At 37.5% G+C, this 21,153-nt stretch overlaps 2 protein-coding genes, 1 long non-coding RNA gene and 3 other non-coding genes across 6 annotated transcripts; 5 read left to right on the forward strand and 1 right to left on the reverse strand.

Moving 5' to 3' along the window:
- Nucleotides 1-4,729: 4,729 nt before the first annotated feature.
- On the reverse strand, nt 4,730-9,115 carry LOC103475094 (uncharacterized). The gene is made up of 3 exons (XR_535286.3): nt 8,958-9,115; nt 8,645-8,755; nt 4,730-4,982 (listed from the first exon to the last, which is right to left on the reverse strand). It is a non-coding gene; the product is annotated as an uncharacterized LOC103475094 (long non-coding RNA).
- On the forward strand, nt 7,635-13,505 carry LOC103475093 (ras-related protein Rab-1B-like). Its single transcript, XM_008426496.3, has 6 exons — nt 7,635-7,836; nt 8,638-8,710; nt 9,567-9,662; nt 9,752-9,847; nt 10,609-10,740; nt 12,217-13,505. The coding sequence occupies exons 1-6, from the start codon at nt 7,823-7,825 to the stop codon at nt 12,448-12,450; spliced, it is 645 nt and encodes a 214-aa protein (XP_008424718.1). The 5' UTR covers nt 7,635-7,822; the 3' UTR covers nt 12,451-13,505.
- A 167-nt stretch (nt 13,506-13,672) lies between these two features.
- rps3 (ribosomal protein S3) lies at nt 13,673-20,234 on the forward strand. Its single transcript, XM_008426498.3, has 7 exons — nt 13,673-13,773; nt 14,906-15,036; nt 15,300-15,393; nt 16,503-16,597; nt 17,958-18,145; nt 18,755-18,958; nt 20,159-20,234. Exons 1-6 carry the CDS (start codon nt 13,744-13,746, stop codon nt 18,952-18,954), a joined length of 738 nt encoding a protein of 245 aa, XP_008424720.1. The 5' UTR covers nt 13,673-13,743; the 3' UTR covers nt 18,955-18,958; nt 20,159-20,234.
- LOC145554759 (small nucleolar RNA SNORD15) lies at nt 16,201-16,350 on the forward strand. The gene has a single exon (XR_014090751.1). It is a non-coding gene; the product is annotated as a small nucleolar RNA SNORD15 (small nucleolar RNA).
- LOC145554758 (small nucleolar RNA SNORD15) lies at nt 17,348-17,494 on the forward strand. Its single transcript, XR_014090750.1, has one exon. It is a non-coding gene; the product is annotated as a small nucleolar RNA SNORD15 (small nucleolar RNA).
- LOC145554760 (small nucleolar RNA SNORD15) lies at nt 19,824-19,973 on the forward strand. The gene has a single exon (XR_014090752.1). It is a non-coding gene; the product is annotated as a small nucleolar RNA SNORD15 (small nucleolar RNA).
- Nucleotides 20,235-21,153: the final 919 nt, after the last annotated feature.

Raw genomic sequence — 21,153 nt, forward strand, 5'->3', positions numbered from 1 at the left:
GTAATGTAACGTCAACTCGGACACAAACTACATTGGGCCTAAATACCAAAACCGGCTACATGTGTCTCCTGTCGGCAGACCTCCAGACCAAACACACGCCGACATAATTACTCCTGGAGGAGAAACATGGCTAACAGAGGAAGGAGTGTGTGTTGGTGTATCTGTGGCAGACTTTAAAACAAACACGCTAACACAAGCCACTTTGTGCGCACCAAACATGGTTAGCATCAGAGCTAACCGTGTAGCCCCCAACAGTGACGATAAGCAACTGAGCCGCTCTGACCGCATCCTTTGGCTCACATTGATAATCCGAGTAACGGGCGTCACAAGGCTTACTCTGGGTGTGTGTGTGTCTGTGTGTGTGTGTGGTTGGTTGTGTGGTAATGTTTGAGCGAAGAAGGGTTAACGAACACAGCTGCCGTCAGTTGGAGTGTACAGCCGGAAGTGTGGATGTGGTTTACAGTTGACTGTATCTGTGTTTGTGTGTTCCTGTATGGGAACATGTGACGAAAATTTAGCAGAGAACTTCACACGTTTAGGATTTTTTTGTTTTGTTTTGAAGGTGGCATTTAATGCCTGCAGCTACTTAGGGTTTTGTTGGTTTGAATATATTTGGAGACAAAAGTTCTTGATTTTATGATGATCAATAAGTGATATAGGAAAAAAAATATGGGAATATTTGAGATTTGTAATTGAGAATAGTCTATTCTTTTTGGTGATATATTCCCAAAAAGCAGCAAGGATTTGGAAAAAGATTCTGAATTGTTTAGGTTTAAATTAAAATACAAAAAAAGTCTGGCCAAAATCTTGGTTGCATTCTGGGTAAACACAACCAACACAAATGTGTGAGTCTGTCGCTCCCGGGAGAGTTAAGTCGTTTTATTTTACCGTTTTATTTTACCTAAGTCAAAAAAGAAATTCTACAACTGCTAAAATCTGAAACCACTCCATTTTCATTTACATTTTGTTAAAAAGGAAGTTGGAATTTGTGCCGTCTTCAGAGGTTTTTGTGTCGTTTTCTTTCGTTTTTTTGTAGTGCAGCGCCACCACAGGCGAGGAGAGGAACAGGTTTGCCAATTAGTCTGCAGCGTGAAAGCGAAACATAGCAGCTGCAAACGTAGCAAATCCTGCAATTTTGGTCCCCAACCGAATCAAGTCTGCCGGACTATCAGGTGTGAAAACACCTTTAATGTACATGCTTCTAAAACTCAGCTCTAACTGAAAGCATTTTGTTTGGAAGTTTCCAGGACCAAAATTGCTACATTTATTACATTTTCAGCTGCTGTGATTCACTTTTACTCTGCACTGTCAAACAAACCAAACCCTTTGAAAAACCTGTTCCCCTCCTCACCTGTGGGGGCGCTGCACCAAGAACCACTGAAGGGAACATCATGAAAACGTCTGAAGAAGATTCTGAGGCCTACTTTCTTCTTCATGAAATGTAAACAAAATGGAGTGGCGCCAGATTTCAGCAGTTGTAGGATTTCTCTGTCTTTGGCTAGAGCCCACAGGCCATTTCTACTGCTAGCGCTAGGCTAGCAAGTTTGCTTTGGTTGTATTTACCCAGAATGCCTTGCGCTGTAGTCCACTTCCTGCTTTTGGAGTGGTCTCCGGTCCCCTTGAAGTTCACACATGCAGCATCACTTCAAACGAACCAAACCACAGGTTTGTAGGTGGACCGGGGTTCACGTTTTTGGTCCCCATCAGAATTCAGTTGCGCATTCACACCTCGCCAAACAAACCAGACTTTGTAGACAAACGAACTACAGTTGAATTAAAGCGGACTAAACAGGTCTGGTGTAAATGTACTCCCATCTCCTTTGATTCTTCAGGTGTGGCTCTGAGTTTTAGCACTTTTAGAAAACACCAGCCAACATGGCAGAACACAGTCACAGCAGCGTTACATCGTTTGTGACACAGTGTCACGTTAGTAGCTAAAAGGCTGACTGCAAAATTATATTTTTATTGTGTGTAGAGGTGGGTACTGCGCTCCAGAATTGTAGCAGTACTTACTTAGACATATTTTTACTCAAGTAAAAAGTAGCCGTCCAAGAAACTACTCAAGTAAGAGTAAAAAAAGTATTTCGTAAAAGGTCTACTGAAGTAACTGATCAAATTATCAATTGTTTTAATATTTAAAAATGACAATCAGATGGAAGTTGAGTAGAAATTATGGTATTTTAAGGGCGAAAATGACAATAATTTCCATAACAAACAAAAATAAAGTAAATAAAATTTTTCCCAAATCTGTGGGTAGAAAATCCAGAAATTTAACTCAAGTAAGAGTAAAAATACAGCATAAGAAAAATGGCTGCGTGGGCGTTTCATTTCTTTTAAATACACAAAACAACTCTGGAGTTTTGACACAAATTCTTTCCTCCACCTGCAGAACAGAAACATTTTCCGTGTTGTGATGGTCTCAACTTTCTTCCAGGCTTACTCAGAGAACATCGTTATTTTTTTTTTCCCCAAAAGAAAACATGACGACAGCTGATTCTTTCTCTGTTCTGCAGGATTAGAAACATGGAGGGAGGGAAAAAAAAAAACTCTGCGAGTCACAACAAGCAGGTGCAGGAGTGTACGATCCAGCTTGGTGCTGTTGTCTGTGGGTGTGTTCAGCGTGTTCAGAGCGCGCTCTCATTGTGTATCCCATCTCCCGCTGTAGCTGCAGAGTGGGTCTTTTTATGCGAGTGTCATGTTCCTTCCTGTCTGTGAAGTGAGCGCGTGAAAGGGGGGCAGATATGGAGACCGACAGAAAGGAACTGCCTCTTATGTAAAAAGCACACACACACACACACAGTTCCCAAATACCTCTGGCTGGTATGGACAGCTGGTCAGTTGGCGGGAAAACGCTAAGGACCAGCTGTCAGTGAGAGGAGAGGCAGAAGGGCGCGAAAATGGGGAGCTCACACTCATCAAGAGTGAGAAAGATGCAATAAAAGGGATAAAAATCCACTGACAGAAACGTACAAAGAGGCAGGAAACAAGGCAGGAGCATAAAGATAAAATATAGAGGTGTAAAAAAAAGGAAAACAATATTCAGGATATTTTTTAAATGGATGCAAGAAATCCTAACAGGAGCAGTAGTAACCACAGTGGGCCAGTAGGTAGCGATAATGTTGACATTAACGTTCTGAACGTAATTAGTAGTGATTTTTTTTTTAAAGCAAAACCAAAGGTTCATTGCAATAAGACAAACTATTACCAAGTATTTTTAGTTTCCAGTGCAAATATCTAACTTTTCAGCAAGACATAGGAACTTGTTTTATGTCACTGATTGCTTAATATTGATGAAAAAGTTCTAGTTTGGCTGGTAGAATGTTTCACATGTTTCACAATCAACTGTGCCGTTACCTAGCAACCCCCGCCAAGCTAAGTCCGTCGCCTAGCAACCCGGTTCTAGTTCCACTGGCAAATGGTTTCATTTATAACATGAGAAAAATGTCTTGTTACAAGTGGAATAATCTGACAGTGGAACTAGAACTTTTTCATCAATATTCAGGAAGGATTTACTTAACACAAGCGCCTATGTCTTACTGACAAGTTACTTTTAAGTTAGTTTTGTCTTATTTTAAGTGTACTAAGATATGTGCACTAAAAACTAGACAAAAGTACTTGGAGAGATTTTGTGTTTTTGAAGTGGTTTTTGATGGTGAATAGCGAAGGACAACATAAAATCAGTACTGTCTGTTGTTTCCAAAGCCTGTTTTGCACAAAAAATGTAAAAAATTTTTAATTTGTAATGTTTTTATAAAACTATCACTTAAAATTTTACATATTTAGCACTGTGTGTTTTCATTTGGCTTTCTTTTCGACTCTTTCAAATGTTTCAAATCATCAAAAAAGACAACAAATGTGGTCAAGTATAATTACCAAGTATTTTGAACAAATAATATGCAATACAACCTAAGACTGGATTATCACACAAACTGCAACTCAAAAGACCAATTATAAGTGAACTAAATGAAGTTAGTCTCATCTTTGTCTTTCTGTTTCCAGACTGTTTACGCTTCAGATTCTGAATCTGTACATTAAAACACTGACATTTCACGTTAAAGGTCAGTAAATGGAATAAACTCTTGAAAGTTGAAAATAAAAGAACGATCCAATCAGTGTAACCAATTTCCGTATTTGAAGTTTTATAGCTGCTATGTTTTCAGAGCTTAATTGGTCAAAACACGATCCTGGGAACAGAAGCACCGTCTGGGCTTTCCCCGTCTAAACTGCATGTATGTCATAATAAATATAATAAATAAACTCGGTCCATAATGTTTTAATGACGACTGCAAAAAACACAAAATATTATCAAGACATTTTGTTCTAGTTTCTAGTGCACATATCTTAGTACGTTTGAAATAAGACAAAACTAACATACAAATAACTTTTAAGCAATATTTAGGAGCTTGTTTTAAGATAAATTATTAATGTTGATTAAGAACATTGGCAGATACATTTACTTATAACAAGAAATTTTCTAATGTTTTAATCAAAATAATCTGCCAGTGGAACTAGAACTTCATCAATATTCAAGAACTATTGATTTAATGTAGGAACCTGCTGAAAAGTCACTTGTAAGTTAGTTTTATCTTATTTCAAGTGTAACAAGATATTTGCACCACACACTAGAGCAAAAATACTTGGTGAGATTTTGTGTTTTTACAGTGCAGATCTGCCTATTAAAACACCTACAAACTAGAAAAAGAGCTAAGAAAAGACAAAAACTCCATGCTTAATTTTCTAGGAAATGTTTTACTCTTGTTCTGTAAAGAAATGTGAGAGCCAAACCATATCCAAATGCAGACACACACACACACACACACACACACACACACAGGTTTTCCAAACAGATTCACATGCAGGAGCCAGGGATCGTGGTAAAATGAGGGTGAATAGTGAAAAGCAGCCATTTATCCGAGCTCGCTCCGGTCTCCTGGGACGCTCACTGATGGGGAACAATGACCGGTTTAACTCCATCCACTGACCTGCGCACAAATACAAACACACTCTCACACTCCTCGCTCTGTTCGGGACGTCCAGCTGTTCAAGATCACACACACATTTATGAAGCAAACAAGATTCACTCCTTCAAGTAAGAACAAACTTTTATATTTTAGTTTTTTTGCATCACCAAGGAAGAATATGGAATGACAATGTTTTGAACAACTAACCATCAAGGCCTTGTAAAACATATCTTAAAAAGTAATTAACATTGTTAGGGTATTAACAGATCTTTGTTTCAGGTGGGAAGAAGAAGAAGAAGAATAAAAAGAAAAAGAAGAAGAAGGTGGTAGACATGGATCAATTTAAAATTTATTCAGCAATTGCAGCTGACAATATTGTTATAAAATCATAACAGGAATTAAAATGCTCCATTGGTAAAAGGGGAAACATCCAAATAAACTATTGATACATCAGAACAGAAGACTTAAAGCAATCTGCCTTAAAAATGAATATGCACAAAAAAAGCAATGAAAGATGAGCTAAATGTTTAGTTTGAGGCTAAATATTAGCTTGCTAATCACATATTTTGTTTGGAGTTAAATATTTATTTGGAAGCAAGATATTTAATAAATTTATAGGCTAAATATTTAGCTTGCTAGCTGAGTTAAAGGCTAAATATTTAGCTTGCTAGCTGAGTTAAAGGCTAAATATTTAGCTTTTTAACTGAGTTAAAGGCTAAATATTTAGCTTGCCAAGTACAGATTTTATTTGGAGCTAAATCTTTAGTTGGCGGATAAATGCTTGAAAGTGTAACATTGATAAATGGATGAATAACATGTTACAAATATGACTTCAAAAATGAACCCCCATTTCTTTTTATCAACAAATTATTGCAGTTAAGTTTTGACTTTGTAACTTTTCAAGCAGCCGTGCAAAAACTGTCCAGAAACAAAAGGTTTGTTGGGCTTTAAAGAAGAAGCAGACAAGAATGACAGATGTTGGGATAAAAATCGGTTTCAGGTATCTGCAGAGACGATGCTTGACTGTTTTTTTGATGGCATCCCGTCTAAAAATGGCGGCCATTTCCATGATTTGTAGCAGCGTGTCAGGTTACGGAGTCAGGCAAGTGGCAGGTGAAGGTAACTGTGCCTCGTTTCATCAATCTAAAGTAAGCTTTCGACAAAATTAGCCATTTTTCTGGATTATAATAATGAAAATTACTTGAGCTTTTGTGTAAAAGACCAAAAGATGTCAGAAAAGAGATTTTGATTCTGTAGATTTCATATCTAATAAAAAACTGTCAACTGAGGGATTGTGACTGATGCTGTAATGCTACTAAAGTTTACAAGATGAAATAAAAAAGCCTAATCATCAATTTCTGTTAGTTATCTTCAAATAATGATTTTATACCACTGTTGTCTGTTTTCTGCTGCATTAGCCGATATGCAAATAGCTTTTTTTTGGTTCTTCCTTTGCGTGTTTTGTTCCTCTGTGAGTTTTGTTTTGTTTTTGTTTTTTCCTGACGTTCCCAGACCTTCCCCTTGCTTTCTAACCTTCTCTCTTTGTTTCGATCCGTTCCTATATTCCTTCCCCTTCCCCCAGTTTTCCCACCTCTGTGCTGCATCGGCATCGGCTTGTCCCAGCAACCGGCCGTTGTCAGGGCTGCTGACCTCTGACCCCTTCACAGCTGCTCAGCCATCGCATGTCTTCTCAATCCTGTGCTCGCTGCTCGTTCCCGTGACCAGGAGGGTCACACTTGGGAGCCGGCGCTGAATTAAAGTAAATCACTTTCATTTTGTCCCCCTGGCCAGTTCTCCAAAAGAAGAGGAGAAATGATGGAAGAATAGATGAAGAAAAGAGCGGAAAAACAAGAGAGAAGGAGACAAGAAAGAAACAAAAAGCTACTCATGAATATGGAAAAAGTAAGGGAGATTTGATGGAGGACACAAAAAAATGAATAAATAAAAAATATAGAAAGAGAAAATTCAGAAAACCGAGGGAAAAAAGAAAGAACAAGGATCAAAAACGAAGAAATTAATATTTGGAAATAAAGAGATGCAGGAAGATGGGTTTGGTTAATTTGATATAGTGCAGACCTGGAAATGTAACAAATTTTGGTTTACAATCAACTCAAGTCTATCATAAAATCAGGAGAGAAAACACCCTTAAAATCTGCACCATGATCATCTCTGGTGGCTTTGAGCCACTACACCTTTCAGGCTTATTGGTGTTAAAAGCTTTAAAAATATTCAGACAATAAACAGAAAAAGCCTGCACCAAGCGTCTGGTTGCTTACCTAGCAGCATATTGAATAATTTCATCTCAGTGCAGAAATAAAACCTTGAATCCCATAAAGGGATTTGCAGAAACTCAGTAAGAACTATTTGAGCATCTCCGTTTCTTGCCTTCTTCCTGCTTTTTTGTGTCTGCGCTGCGATTGGTTGGCTGTCGTATGACGTCGCCCTGCACATATTGTCAGGTCGACAAGCTGAAGCAAAGCTGCTCTTCACATAAACAACAACAGCTGCACAGAAGCTTTGCTTACTGAACATCTGAAGCAGCTAGCTTAACTGTGTTCTGGTTTAGGAAGAAAATAAAATGATGGTGCGAGTTAAGCTGGGTGTCCTGGTTCCAGGTGCTGTCCCCGGTGTAACCTGAGCTGAACTTTATTAATAAATAATGAAGCAGTCAGCTCATAAGTCAGACACAGACAGCGTTTTCTGCTTGCTGTCCTCCGGAGAACAGCATCCGACTTCCACAAACAGGCTTCTGGGACCAGAACACAACATTTCCAGAGACTCCCTGGCCTTCTCTCCACTCAGGATTTAGTTTCAGGATTGGATTCTTTTTGAGTCTAATCGTGTGAAGAACCTCACCGATCATGAATCCTGAATAGTAAGTTTTCCTCTCTGAATGTGATGCGTTACTGGTAAAGTTAGGTGAAAACATTCAGGTGACATATAGACTGGAAGATACATCAGAAACTACAGATGTGGATTGTTAAAAATTGGTTTTATCTGCTAATTTGGGCAGTTTTTAGGAGGTGCATATAGTTTTTCATCATTTATGAATGCAGTTTAATTATTTTTTTATCTAGAGTCAATCTGAGTTCATCCTTGGATCAGGAGTAGTATTTTTGTTTAGTTTTAGTGCAAATATCTTAGTAAACTTGAAATAAGATAAAAGTAATTTACAAATAACTTTTCAGCAAGACATAGGAGCTTGTTTTAAGTTAACAATTCCTTAATATTGATGTAAAAGTACTAGTTTAATTAGAAGATTATTTCTCTTACGACAAGACATTTTTCACACATCATACGTTCTTCCAAACATGATGCCTGCACTGCAAAAACACAAAATCTTACCAACTGTGTTTGCTCTAGTTTCTAGTGCAAATATCTTAATACACTTGAAATATGACAAGTTTAATAAATAATAAATACAAGTAACTTTTTAGCAAGATAAAGATTAAAAAAGTACTAGTTCCACTGTAGTTTCACTTACAACTAGACATTTTCCATGTTATAAGTGAAATAATAATAACAGAAGAAAAAGGTGGAGAGAACGAATAGCTGTTACTTTCTGGATGCTCTGTATTTCTGGGTATGAATGGAATTTGGTAAAAAATAAGGAAAGTTTATATCTTACACCTATGTTTTAATGGTTTTTTTTTTAAATGCCTGTGTGTCTCTTCAGTGATTACCTGTTCAAGCTTCTCCTCATCGGTGACTCTGGAGTCGGAAAGTCGTGCCTGCTGCTGCGCTTTGCAGTAAGGACCATCGTTCTTAGGCCTAGTCCACACACAGCCGGATATCTGAGAAAACACACACATTTCTATGAGTTTTGACCTTTCACCGACATGAAAACTCAGCTAAATATAACTAAAATTATTTATAAAAACTCCGCCCTAAGTGTAGATTTGAGAAAACTCAGTATTTGTGCTTGAGTGTTCAGAGATTTAGGATCCTGTGCATTACATTTTGCAAAAAAAATTTTGTACAAATATATCCACATACATGCTTTGACATGATTCCCAGTCGAGATTATTATAGGTTTTAATAACTTTATATTCTAATTTAATATTTCAAAGTAGTCCAGCCAATACACCCGTCCATCCACACGAACGTCCTGTCGCCATCTTTAACTCCTAACCGGAAGTCGCGGTTGTTTTGAAGCAATCTGATTGGCGGTCGTAGGTTTTAGCTTTGCGCTACACCGCCCCCTATGGGTTTGGCATATTTAAAACACCATTCATGATTGTGTTTGTGCAGGTGTAAAGTGAATCAAAACTTTTCTGAAACCGATTCATTGTGTACATTGTACAATTTTGTTTTTTAAAAGATATGGTGGAGATATTTTGTTTTATAAAGATATGGCTATGTACTATAATATATAGAAAAAAGTACATTTCTGCCAAAAAAAAAATCAGAAAACTTTTTGAATTCTGATAATGTCCTTATGTTTTTCTAGAAATTTTCTGAAATTGATCTCAAAATTTCAGAGTTTTTGGCGAGAATTTACAAATTTTTTAAACTGTAATTGCCCTAATAAGCTATTGATCATAGTTACGTGTCACAAGGCCTTTTTGACAGAAAAACAACTCTTCCACTTTAAACTTGGTGCAGGATGACACCTACACTGAGAGCTACATCTCCACCATTGGGGTTGACTTCAAAATCAGGACCATCGACATGGATGGGAAGACTGTGAAGCTGCAGATTGTGAGTTTATAATGTTCCAGCTGCTCTTTGTCTTTAAAAAATGTATCTATTAAAACAAGCCTGCTAATGTTCTGTGTGAATGACTTCAGTGGGACACTGCAGGTCAAGAGAGGTTTCGAACAATCACCTCCAGCTACTACAGAGGAGCACACGGCATCATCATTGTTTATGATGTAACCGAACAGGTCAGTGAGTGTTTTTACGATGGTGCATTAGGGCCATTTAAGATAAAAAAATGTTTTAAAAAAATGCCAAAGAAATTCTCAGAAATGTTCTAGAAAAAAAAAAGGAATTTTCTTTTTGAAAAGTCGAAACATTGCTGGAAAATACTCAGAAATGTTTTATTTAATTTCAGACATTTTGTAAGAAAAACAGAAAACAAACAGAAATTTAAAAGTTTGAAAATTTGCGAATTTTCTTCAAAAAAGACAGATTAAAATTTTACATTTCTGAGTTTCAAAAGTCAAAAATTCTTAACTTTGGGATCACAATATCTCCAATTTTTTAAAACAATTTCTAAGACTAACCTAAAAAAAAACTATTTAGTTTGTTAGCAAGATTTTAAACTTTTCAAACTCAGAAATGTTTAAGTTTTTCTCTAGAAAATCTGTGTTTCAACACTAAAAAAAATTAGACTTTCGAAACTCAGTCAAAAATGTTAAACTTTTTAAACTCAGAAATTTCCAAGTTTTTTTCTAGAAAGTTTTTTAGATTAATCTAAATATTTCTGAGTTTTTTCTTGCAATTTTTTGACTTTTCAAACTTTTTTTTTTTCAGAAAAACGATTTTTAACAGAAACGTACTCCTCTTTTTTCTGTCTACAATGGCCATAAAATGACACCATTGAGGTTTTTTGTTTGTTTGTTTGTTTGATGTTTTTTTTTCAAAATATTCAGTAAAACAGGAAGTTTTAATATTAACATTGAATCTGTGGATGTTTCTTCAGGAGTCCTTCAACAATGTGAAGCAGTGGCTGGACGAAATAGATCGGTACGCCTGCGAGAACGTCTCCAGGCTGCTGGTGGGAAACAAATCGGACCTGGTCAGTAAGAAAGTGGTGGATGCTGCTACGGCTCAGGTAACAAGAGAAAAACATTTGGAACATTCACACACAAAAGAAATATAGAATTACGTCAATTTTTTACATTTTCAACTGTTCAGTTACATTTCCTACAGTATAATTCACTTGTTTTAATTTGTTGAGATTATCTGGGAAGTGTCAGTGTCCTTCAGAGGGAGAAAGCAATGTTTCTGCTGTTTGTGTGTTTTCCATATGTCGTATTAAATCCGCAGTGTCTGATTTTTTTTACAAAGCGTTTGCAGTCAGAACGGTCATGTCACATTTCATCAGACTTTTTACGTCATTGATGTGAGACATGAGTCATAATTCTGCACCAGAAGGAGTCAGACGCAGTAAATCCAAACGTAAACAATATCTGAAAATTATAATTATGAAAAGAAAGAAGTATGAGGTTATGTATGCATAGTGGAGGACCTGTGATGCTGTGGGCCTGTTTCTCCTCCAAAAGTTCTGGAAACCTTGATCAAGTGAAGGGCATCATAAACTTTTGAGATATCAGAACATTTTAAAAGGGTAGTATTATGTAAAATTGACTTTTTTTAGTTTTATTTCATGATATAATGTAATTCCCTGGTCAAAAATGTAACCAGTGTTGGTTTTATTATTTCATGCACGTTTAATAAATCATTTAATCTCCATGGCAACCATTAATCTGTTCAAAACGCCTGGGGGGACATAACTCCGCTTTCAAGAAGCTTGGAAATTGGATCTCCTCCTCTTAACTGCAATTTCCAAGCTTCTCAGTTCCTTCAGACTAGCTAGCAGCAATTAGCAAACACCTGGTGGAACTGTGCATCAGCTGAGCTCATTATAGGAGCTACCTCGAAGTGAAACACTGGTTAAAAAGGAAAAATTAAAAAATGCTAAAAGGTTGATAGAGGAGCCATATTTTGATGACTTCCAGAAGGAGGATCTTCAGAAAGAGCAGGAGCTTCTTAAAGAGGCATTGGCCCAATTTCAAGGCTTTAAATTATAAAGTCAAATTTCTTTGAAGTCATATTTGATGTATACAGAATTTTTATAACAACTGAAGGTAACATGATTGTGCTATATATATGTGCCTTGAAAATACATAATACTGCCTTGTAAGTCAAAACCTGGTTCCCAAAGCCTTCTAGTTGGATAATAATACATATTTGCTGGTCAAATCAAAAGAAAAATGTTTTGCCAGACATAAAACCAACCTTCGTCCATTGACTTCTCAGTCCCCGATTCCTTAAACAATGGGGTGAGCTGGAAAAAATGAGCCCAGTCCTGCTTTAACAAACATATTTATACATATGAAGGCTTTTAATTTAGATAATCTTTTATCTTATTATTGTCAGGAATGCCAATAAATGTGGATAGAGCTTAAAGATTTAAGATAAAACATAAATAACAATGTTATGGTGCTTGCTCTGGTGTGTTTGGGGGTTTTAAGTTGCTGTTACCCTAAATTTGCAACATGTTTGTTCTTTTCCATGTCATCATCAGGATTTGGCCTCTTCTCTGAAGATCCCCTTCCTAGAAACCAGCGCCAAGAGCGCTGACAACGTGGAGAAGGCCTTCCTCACCATGGCCGCCGAGATCCACAAGCGGCTCGCCAGGGAGGGAGGCGGCATGCCGGGGGAGTCCACACAGGCCAGAGGTCAGACCACCAAGATCAACAGCGCCCCCGTCTGGCTCGGTGGGGACAAACAGACACAGGAGGCCAATAACTGCTGCTGAAGATCAATTAGATGAACTAATTCCCAGATTGTACCAGAGGCAATTATTGTTATATTTTCTGTTAAAATTAACACCTGGAGCTGTTTGATTAGAAAATATGTTTTGAACATTATTTATTGTAACAAAATGGTATTAATAAAAGTAAAGATAAATAAACAATGATGCTTTATTTGTAAAGATAATACCTGCAACAAGTTAAACTGAAAATCTATCGTAGAAAGCAATTACTAATAAAAATTAATGCTTTAAAAAAATTGGAAAGTGATTGAAGTTGTTCAAGTTACATTTTGTTTTAAATAATTTGCAAGTCAGTAGCACCTTTTACAGGTCAGAAACCACAAAGTGCTTTACAAAATAAGACATAAGTAGACATAAGAACACAATTTGCCATCACTTCTGTAAGTTGATTGTGTTCAACCAACTTACAGATTGAATACAATGCGCCTTTGTTTATTCCTGAAATCAATCAGCATTTGTTTCAGAACTAAAACAAAATTGTTCGGTTATGATAGGAAATGATTAGATAACTATAGTCTAAACCTTCATGCAGAAATATTTGTAACAAAATAATTTACTGAAAGCATTGAGCACTGTATGGGGCGTGACGTAAGCAAACAAGGATGTGTTATTTTAAATTGTAGCACCTACAACAAGTTAAACTGAAAATCTATCACAGAAAGTTACTAATAAAAATAATGTATTAAATAAATAGATAGCATGGAAGAGTAGCTTTTTATAATATTTCAACAAAACCCCACTTCAAAAATCCTTTTTTCCTGACTCTTCAAGTAGTTGACACGCAGAAGTGATTCCATATAGTGGAGTCTTTGGGGAATTTGTGTACCTGCTGTTTGGCTTATTTTTGATTGAATTGTAAAATTAATACGTGAATCATTCCAGAAATAAAAAATAAATAAATTTGACTGGCTTCAACAAGCAAATACGTTGCTAACATACTTGCAACTAAAAAGAAAAGAGTGCCTAAATGCCTGGCTGTTGACGTTGTTTGTATATTTCTGTTGTGTTTGAAAAATTAAAGCAAGTTTTACCACCAACTCCTCAGCGGCTATGTTTTTGTAATTTATTTATTTATTAAAGCTTAAAAAAATAAAACTGCTCACATTTCACGCCAAATTCTATTTTATGCTTTGTTTTCGAGTCAACCTTGAAACGGCTAAAAACTACATTCCCCAGCGTTAACTTGAATAGAACGTCACCGGAAGTTTGTCTGTTCACTATAAAAGCATTTCCGCATCCTTCCTGGGTCCTTTCCTGTCTACGGCCTATTGGAAGATGGCGGTGCAAATCTCCAAGAAGAGGAAGGTTAGCGGCGTTTTATTCCCTTTCTACTCGCACAGGCAGCGGTATTTTGTTAAAATGGACCCAGACTGAGTGAAACAGACGTGTTTCCCACTGGTGCTGGTGTCATCCGGATCGGTCCAGCTCCGATACGGGAAGGATTGGTCCAGATGCTGCGTCCTCATTTAGATAGCTAGCATGGCTCATTTCGCCGGGGCCGCAGTAAAGTTCTGAAATAACTCCCAGTTTCTGTTCCAAGATGTGTGTTCAAACACCGTAATTGCATTTTAATGCGTTTCTCTGACTTTTATCAGGCCAGTTAGTCTAATGGCGGAATAATTAAAATACAAAAAGCTATTGGCGATTTAGTGAAACACAGTCGTCGTTACATTTTACAGAAAATGTCTAATGTCTCTCTATATATATACGCTACAGTTTGAAGTAAAGATACTGAGCTTATGCCAAATAGATAGGAGAAATACATAGTTTACATTAAGCTGCATTTGTTTACCAAGCATAACTTGGGACTGTAGTCAGCAAAGCTGACTTGTGAAGCCTGTCATTGTGTGTTTATGGCTAATACTTGAAGATTAAAAACAAAATAAAATCCAACTGCTATTGTCGTAGTGTGCTTTTTAATATTTGTGCAGTGTTTTTACTCGTATAGTGTCAGATTGCTAGGATAAAATGTCTTACAATCCTGTGTTCCTAATATTGTAAGTCATAAGCCATAATTACAATTAATAAAAATGGTAAAATCCAATTGTAAAGGTTTAGAGAGGATTTGTGAGGCTGATTTGCACCAATGAAAATTAATATGAACTTTATATGGTGGACAATAGAATTTCATAATTGAAGTTTGGTTCACGTTCTTAAAAAATGATTCAGTGTTTGCTATAGAGCAGTGATTTGTTGCAATAAGGAGTTTCAACTGGTTCTTTGTGGGTGTTTTCTATTGAAATCGTTTGTTTGTACACTGATCCCTCCTCTATGATCACCATTTTATTTATGGTCTTAAAATCTAAGCTCTGCAGACAGTTTACCCTTTATAACTATCTTGCAGGCAAACTTGCAGAATTTTATATTATTCAGGATGCAATATTGTCTGATTTGACATAATTGTGTTTTTTTTAAAAATGGCCTTTTTCTCCGTTAGTTCGTCGCAGACGGTATCTTCAAGGCCGAGCTGAACGAGTTCCTGACTCGTGAGCTAGCTGAGGACGGCTACTCCGGCGTGGAGGTGCGCGTGACCCCAACCAGGACGGAGATCATCATCCTGGCCACAAGGTGATTAACTCTCCTTCCACGTATCTATAACTCTTCCTTTTAGTTTACCAATCTGTACTCTTTTTGTTTGTAATTAACCTGCTGATAACCAAGAAGAAATAATCTAATTTCAATCACAATTGTTTTTAACCTCCAAATACACATTTATTACAGCACAAATTATGCAAGTGTCCCAGTCCAGTAGAAAACTGTACCAGACCAAGAGGATGTTTGGTTGCTTCTGTCTACGGCACATTTTGAAACATTTTCTTCTCTGTTTTCAGGACCCAGAATGTTCTGGGAGAGAAGGGCCGTCGGATCAGAGAGCTGACCGCTGTGGTCCAGAAGAGGTTCGGCTTCCCTGAGGGCAGCGTGGAGGTGAGCTGAGCAGAACGACCTTTGCTGAGGTCAGGGATGACCGAGTCCAGTCCTCCAGAACTACTGTCCTGGATGCTCAGTCAAATGGTTTAATGTTCTGACCCAGTACTGAGACAGTCAGTTGCAAAATGGCAGCTCTGGATTACTGGACTTGGATCGTTTAAAACTGGAGAAGCATCATTAGAAATCAATCTCTACTATTTAGAATGCATATTTGCATTTTTCTTAAAGGGGCGGTATCATGTTAAATCAACTTTTCTGAAGTTTATTCCCTCATCACAGACATAACTGAATTCTTGCTTTGAATTTTTTCATGCATGTTTGAGAACTCATTTAGACTCCATGGCAACCATTCAGCTGTGAAAAACTCCTCGGTGGACTTAGCCCCGCCTTTGAGGCGCAGCTCCTCCTCTTATGTAGTTTACAAGTTTCTGAGCTTCCGCCTCACAGGGCAGTCTTCTGCCGATATTCCCTCTCAGCTCCTTCAGACTAGCCAGCAGCAATTAGCAAACACCTGGTGGAACTGCTGAGGTCATTATAGGAGCGACTTCTCAAAAACCTGGTAAAAACATTGTGGAGCCATGTTGTGATGACTTCCTGAAGGAGGAGTTTCAGAAACAGGAGGTTTTATAGAGACAGAGGCCCAATTTCAAGGCGTTAAATTACAAAGTCAAATTTATCATATTTGGTATAACGGCTGAAGGTAACACAGTTACTTGATGGTGCTGTAAAGTGTCACAATGTGCCTGGAAAACACATAATGCTGCCCCTTTAAAGCATCTAAAGTTTTTCTAATCTCTGATTCCCCTTCTGTGATGATTCGATGACGAGACGGAACAGGAACCTCTCTGGTTCTGCAGGTTGCCGGTTCAGAACCACGTTCTGTGGTTCTGCTCCAGTTCCTCAGATCCAGGGTTTCTTTTCACGTGAAGACACTGAGGCATTTGTCTGAGAAGGGCAGAAACCAGTTTCACAACTAGGAGCTTATTTACATAAATCTGTGCATTTAATTTAACTACTCCATCTCAGTGTGGACTTATAATTTATGTAGTTTACTGGAGTAGTTTACTTAGTTTACTTAACTATGTTTGAACTGTTTCTTTTTTCAGTTGTATGCTGAGAAAGTTGCCACCCGTGGTCTTTGTGCCATCGCCCAGGCTGAGTCTCTGCGCTACAAGCTGCTGGGAGGCCTGGCAGTGCGAAGGTAAGCAGAGCTTCAATAACCAACAAGAGATGCTCAGACAAACCCGGCTGTTAGCTTTGTTGCTGTTGATTTAGGCTGCATTCACACCAGCCATGTTTAGATCGCTTTAATCCAACTGCAGCTCATTTGACTAAAACTTCTGGTTCGTTTGGGGAGGTGTAAATGCGAACCAAACAAACAAACTCTGGTCCGCCTAAAAACCTTGAAGTGACCACTGCGCTCCAAAACCAGGAAGTGGATTACAGTGCAGGGAATTCTGGGTAAAACAACCAGAACAAACCAGAAATTATTTTTGCAAAAGAGAAAACCGTCATCCATTAAAATCTGACTTTACTCCGTCTTTAACATTTTCTGAAGAGGGAAGTTGAGCTCAGTATCTTCTTTAGAGGTTTTTATCGTTTCCTTCAGTAGTTCAGGACTATCGGGTGTAAAAACGTCGTCCAGGACGCAGAAGTTCACGCTGGAGGAGCTGATTAAAAATACAAATGTCTCTGATTTTGAAACGGATGAACTCAGTTAGAAATTTATTTTATTTTATGCCAACTCTGGTTATAAAAACCGACAATTTAACAACTTTAAATGTGCTACTTTATGAGATGAACCCAGATGTCGGTTTACAGGAGATTTTTTTACCAAAGTTTTGTAGAACCCAGTTAACCTGGTTTTGGATCAGATGAGGCTGTTCTGCTGAGCTTCAGGTTTTAATCCTTTAAACGTTTTAATTGTTAAATGTTTGCTCAGCTTCGGTCCCTTCAGTGATGAGACGATGACGAGTCGGAACTGGTCTCTGTCTGGTTCTGGTGGCTGGTTCTGATCCACGTTCTGTGGTTCTGCTCTGGTCCAGCAGAACAGCAAGGCTTTTTCGGTTGAAGACATCGAGGCATTTGTCTGAGAAGGGTGTGAATATTATTTCAGTAATCAATTATTCTGACAGTTAATTGGATTTTAAAAATCTGACTGCAGATTTTTAAACATTAGAAATGCATCAAAAAGACGAACATAAACAAATTACTATTGGTTTGTTGCTTGAAATGCAATAATATATGTATATATTTTTGCACAGTTTTACTATTTACTGGTCTGAATATGTTGTTCTTTTAGAAAATTACCTTTTTTTGAGTCTACATAATCCAGTTCAAATGTGTTTTACTAAATTAGTTGATAATCATTTCATTAATTGATTAATCCGATTAATAATTTGCTGGAGTTGTTGAATTAAAGCTAATACTTTTGTGTTGTTGCTAATTCAGTTAGCGATTCAAACCTGGCTGCTCTTATTTCAAATATGATTCAGTTTTCATGCTTTTTCTGAGACCCAGTTGTTACAAACCAGATTGTTCTGTGGTTTATTTGCTTTCAGGGCTTGCTACGGCGTTCTGAGATTCATCATGGAGAGCGGCGCCAAGGGCTGCGAGGTCGTGGTCTCCGGGAAGCTCAGGGGTCAGAGGGCAAAGTCCATGAAGTTTGTGGACGGCCTGATGATCCACAGCGGAGACCCCGTCAACTATTACGTCGACACGGCGGTTCGCCATGTCCTGCTGAGGCAGGGTGAGTACCGGCCCGTTTCCTGTCCCTCCAGACAGCTGATGAAACAAACCAGATGATTTCGCTTTCAAGGTTTGGAAAGTGCTTGATTTCTGCATAAGGTCCTTGAAAGTTGTTGGTATTCAAACTACAAGTTTCACTAATTGATATTTTCATTGATGGTTTTGCATGCAAACATACCGGGGCGTAATAATGTTAACATGAAGTTAACATGTTAGCTGTTAACTTCAAGATGTGTGTTTTCAGGAACAAAGAGCACACAGATTTTTCTTTTGTAACTTTTTTGTGAATATTTTCTTTAAACATTTAATTCATGTTTTGTTCTCAGACCAGTCAGGTGTGAAAGAGACATTTCAAAACATAAAATTTGTTTTATTTTAATTGTCACTGCTATAAAATGTAGAATGCTATCACAAGACTTTATGAATAACAGTAAATGAGAAGATGGCGAATTGAAACTCTTCTTTCAGTTGTTTTTAACTCCAAAGTGGTGCTGGAAAAGTTTCCTTGCCTTGAAACTGGTTGAATTTTACTGCGGTAAAAGTCCAAATGAGTTGTTGGTTTCAGTGAGACCAGCAAACCCTGAGTCGTTGTTTTTCTGTTGTTCTATAGGTGTGCTGGGCATCAAGGTGAAGATCATGCTGCCCTGGGACCCCAGCGGTAAGATCGGCCCCAAGAAGCCACTGCCTGACCACGTCAGCATCGTGGAGCCCAAGGAGGAGAACCTGCCCACCACACCCACGTCGGAGCAGAAGGGGGCCAAGCCCGAGGTGCCTGTCATGCCCCAGGGAGTCGCTGTACCCACCGCATAAGAGGGTAAGAAGAGCCGGAGGATTCTTATGGGCAGTTTTAATCATTAAAGTCTTTGTTCAAGAAAAAAAAACATGTGGGAGCTACAAGTAACCTTTTAGTTTATGCAGAAATAATAAAAGGTCCTACATGATTTTCTGGTTCCTGTCAGTGTCAGGCGACTGAGAAATGGCTCCCACTGTAATAATATGGGAAAATTTAATGATTTTACAGAGATTTAAAAAAATCTAAGTTGATCAGGACTGCATTAACGATTATTTTATCTATTAACAATCTGGTAAGAAAATGGCACATTTTGCAGAGCTTTTCATTTAACCACTAAATGAAAATGCATAAAAAAATCTAATTAAAGGTAATTAAATTGCTTTTTTAAAGAAGAAAATAAACATGTTATTCTCTAAAATGCAATAAAAGCATTTCTTGAGTCAGAACCAGGTGAAGCTAAAACTACGCCACTTGAGGAGTTTTGACTAAAACACAATTACAGAGACTTTTTTAATTATCTTGAATGTAAAATATATATATGCATTTATAATCAAATATTAAATTAGTTAACGGTTATTTCAATAATTGATTCATTGCGTTTAATCGTTTGAGTCCTGAAGTTAATCAGCTGAACTTGGGAAATTAAAGATGGTATTAAATGTCTCCACTAGGAGGAGCTAATAATAAAATGATGCATAAATAGAGATTTTCTTCTGTTTCAGACCTTTGGAGAAAATAAAAACATTTCTGAAAAGCTAAATTGACAAGTGGAGAAACAAACGAATCCATAAATCCGTTTCAGTCAGAAAAAGTCCAGTTGGTAGTCAAAATTAAAACCAAATTTTAAGGAAAATGTTTGTATTTTTGTTAGTATTTGTTTGCGTCCCTTCCGTGATGAGACGATGACGAGTCGGAACTGGTCTCTGTCTGGTTCTGGTCGTGACCGGTTCAGTTTCACGTTCTGTGGTTCTGCTCCGGTCCTTCAGACCAGTGAGGTCGTTTCAGTTGAAGACATCGAGGCATTTGTCTGAGAAGGGTTGAAAACGCACAAAAAATGGTCACCGTGTGTTGAAAATGTGCAAAATTGGAGACGTTTCTGTACAAAACTGCAGAAAACTGAGAAGTTCAGAATTTACTGACCTGTTCATTATTTTATTTGATGTAAGATGTTAGGTGAAACTGTTTTAATTTAGATTTTTTTGTTTTGTTTTGCTTTTGCAGGTTTTTAGCCGTTCTACTGGATGGATTGAAGACTCTGGCATTTTTGTGTACAAAACAATAAAATCTGGAAAATACACTTTTTGAGTTTTGGTTTTTCTTTCTTTCAAAACTTTAGCATTTCAGTGGGGCTGAAAACGCATCACATTATAAGCGTTTCATATCAGCTGACATCAGTAATTATTGAGTAGGTTTTTGTTTGTTTTAAATATGTGAAATGCTACCAAACTTGTGACATTTGTCTGTTCATCCAGTTTTTACTCCTCTACCTTTTTTTCTCTTTGTATTCCACGTTTTTTTATATTGGCAAAAACAAAATGTATATCCACATTTACTATTATTGAACAGCTATCACTGTTGAGACAAACGTAACACTGACAGCTGATTTAGAAAGAATAAAAGGCAAAGCCGATCATTTTAAGCAGTTATGACGAGTCAGGTGGCAAAAAGTTCAACTGCTAGTTACTCGACAGGCTGTTGCTAGGCAACCAAAGGACGAGTGAGTTGCTAGGTAACCAAACATTAATACGTCAAAGCCTTAACTGCAAATGTCCCTCAAAATGTTGTTCTGGGTCGAAGTTCAGTGAATATTCTGTTATCACAATATATTCTATTGATTTACTATCTAGCCCTACTTCTTAGGTGTAAAATTAAAAAATATGAAAAGACTCGCACGTCCAGCTTCATCTGGCGCTGAAAATATGCTTAGATACAACTCGACATATATTAGTTAGTGCTAGGGATATAAAGAATAATCTGAGGTGGTCTTTTGATAAACTATTCCAGTAAAGCTGCTCTGCTCTGTAGAAGTTAATGAAAACAATGTGGGTGTGGCTGGAGGTAAACAGTTTGGGTAAAACAGCAAGGCATTTGAGAGGGGAGTTGAGATGCTTCACTTGGTTTTAATTTGTTACACGATTAAGTTGGTAAAATAGCTTCTGAACAAAATCAATGGTGGTACCTGTGAACTGTTCTTGGTGGAAATTAATGCATCTACA

This window comes from Poecilia reticulata, chromosome 13 (genome assembly GCF_904066995.2).
Source record: "Poecilia reticulata chromosome 13, P_reticulata-male-v2, whole genome shotgun sequence".
Classification (NCBI taxonomy): domain Eukaryota; kingdom Metazoa; phylum Chordata; class Actinopteri; order Cyprinodontiformes; family Poeciliidae; genus Poecilia; species Poecilia reticulata.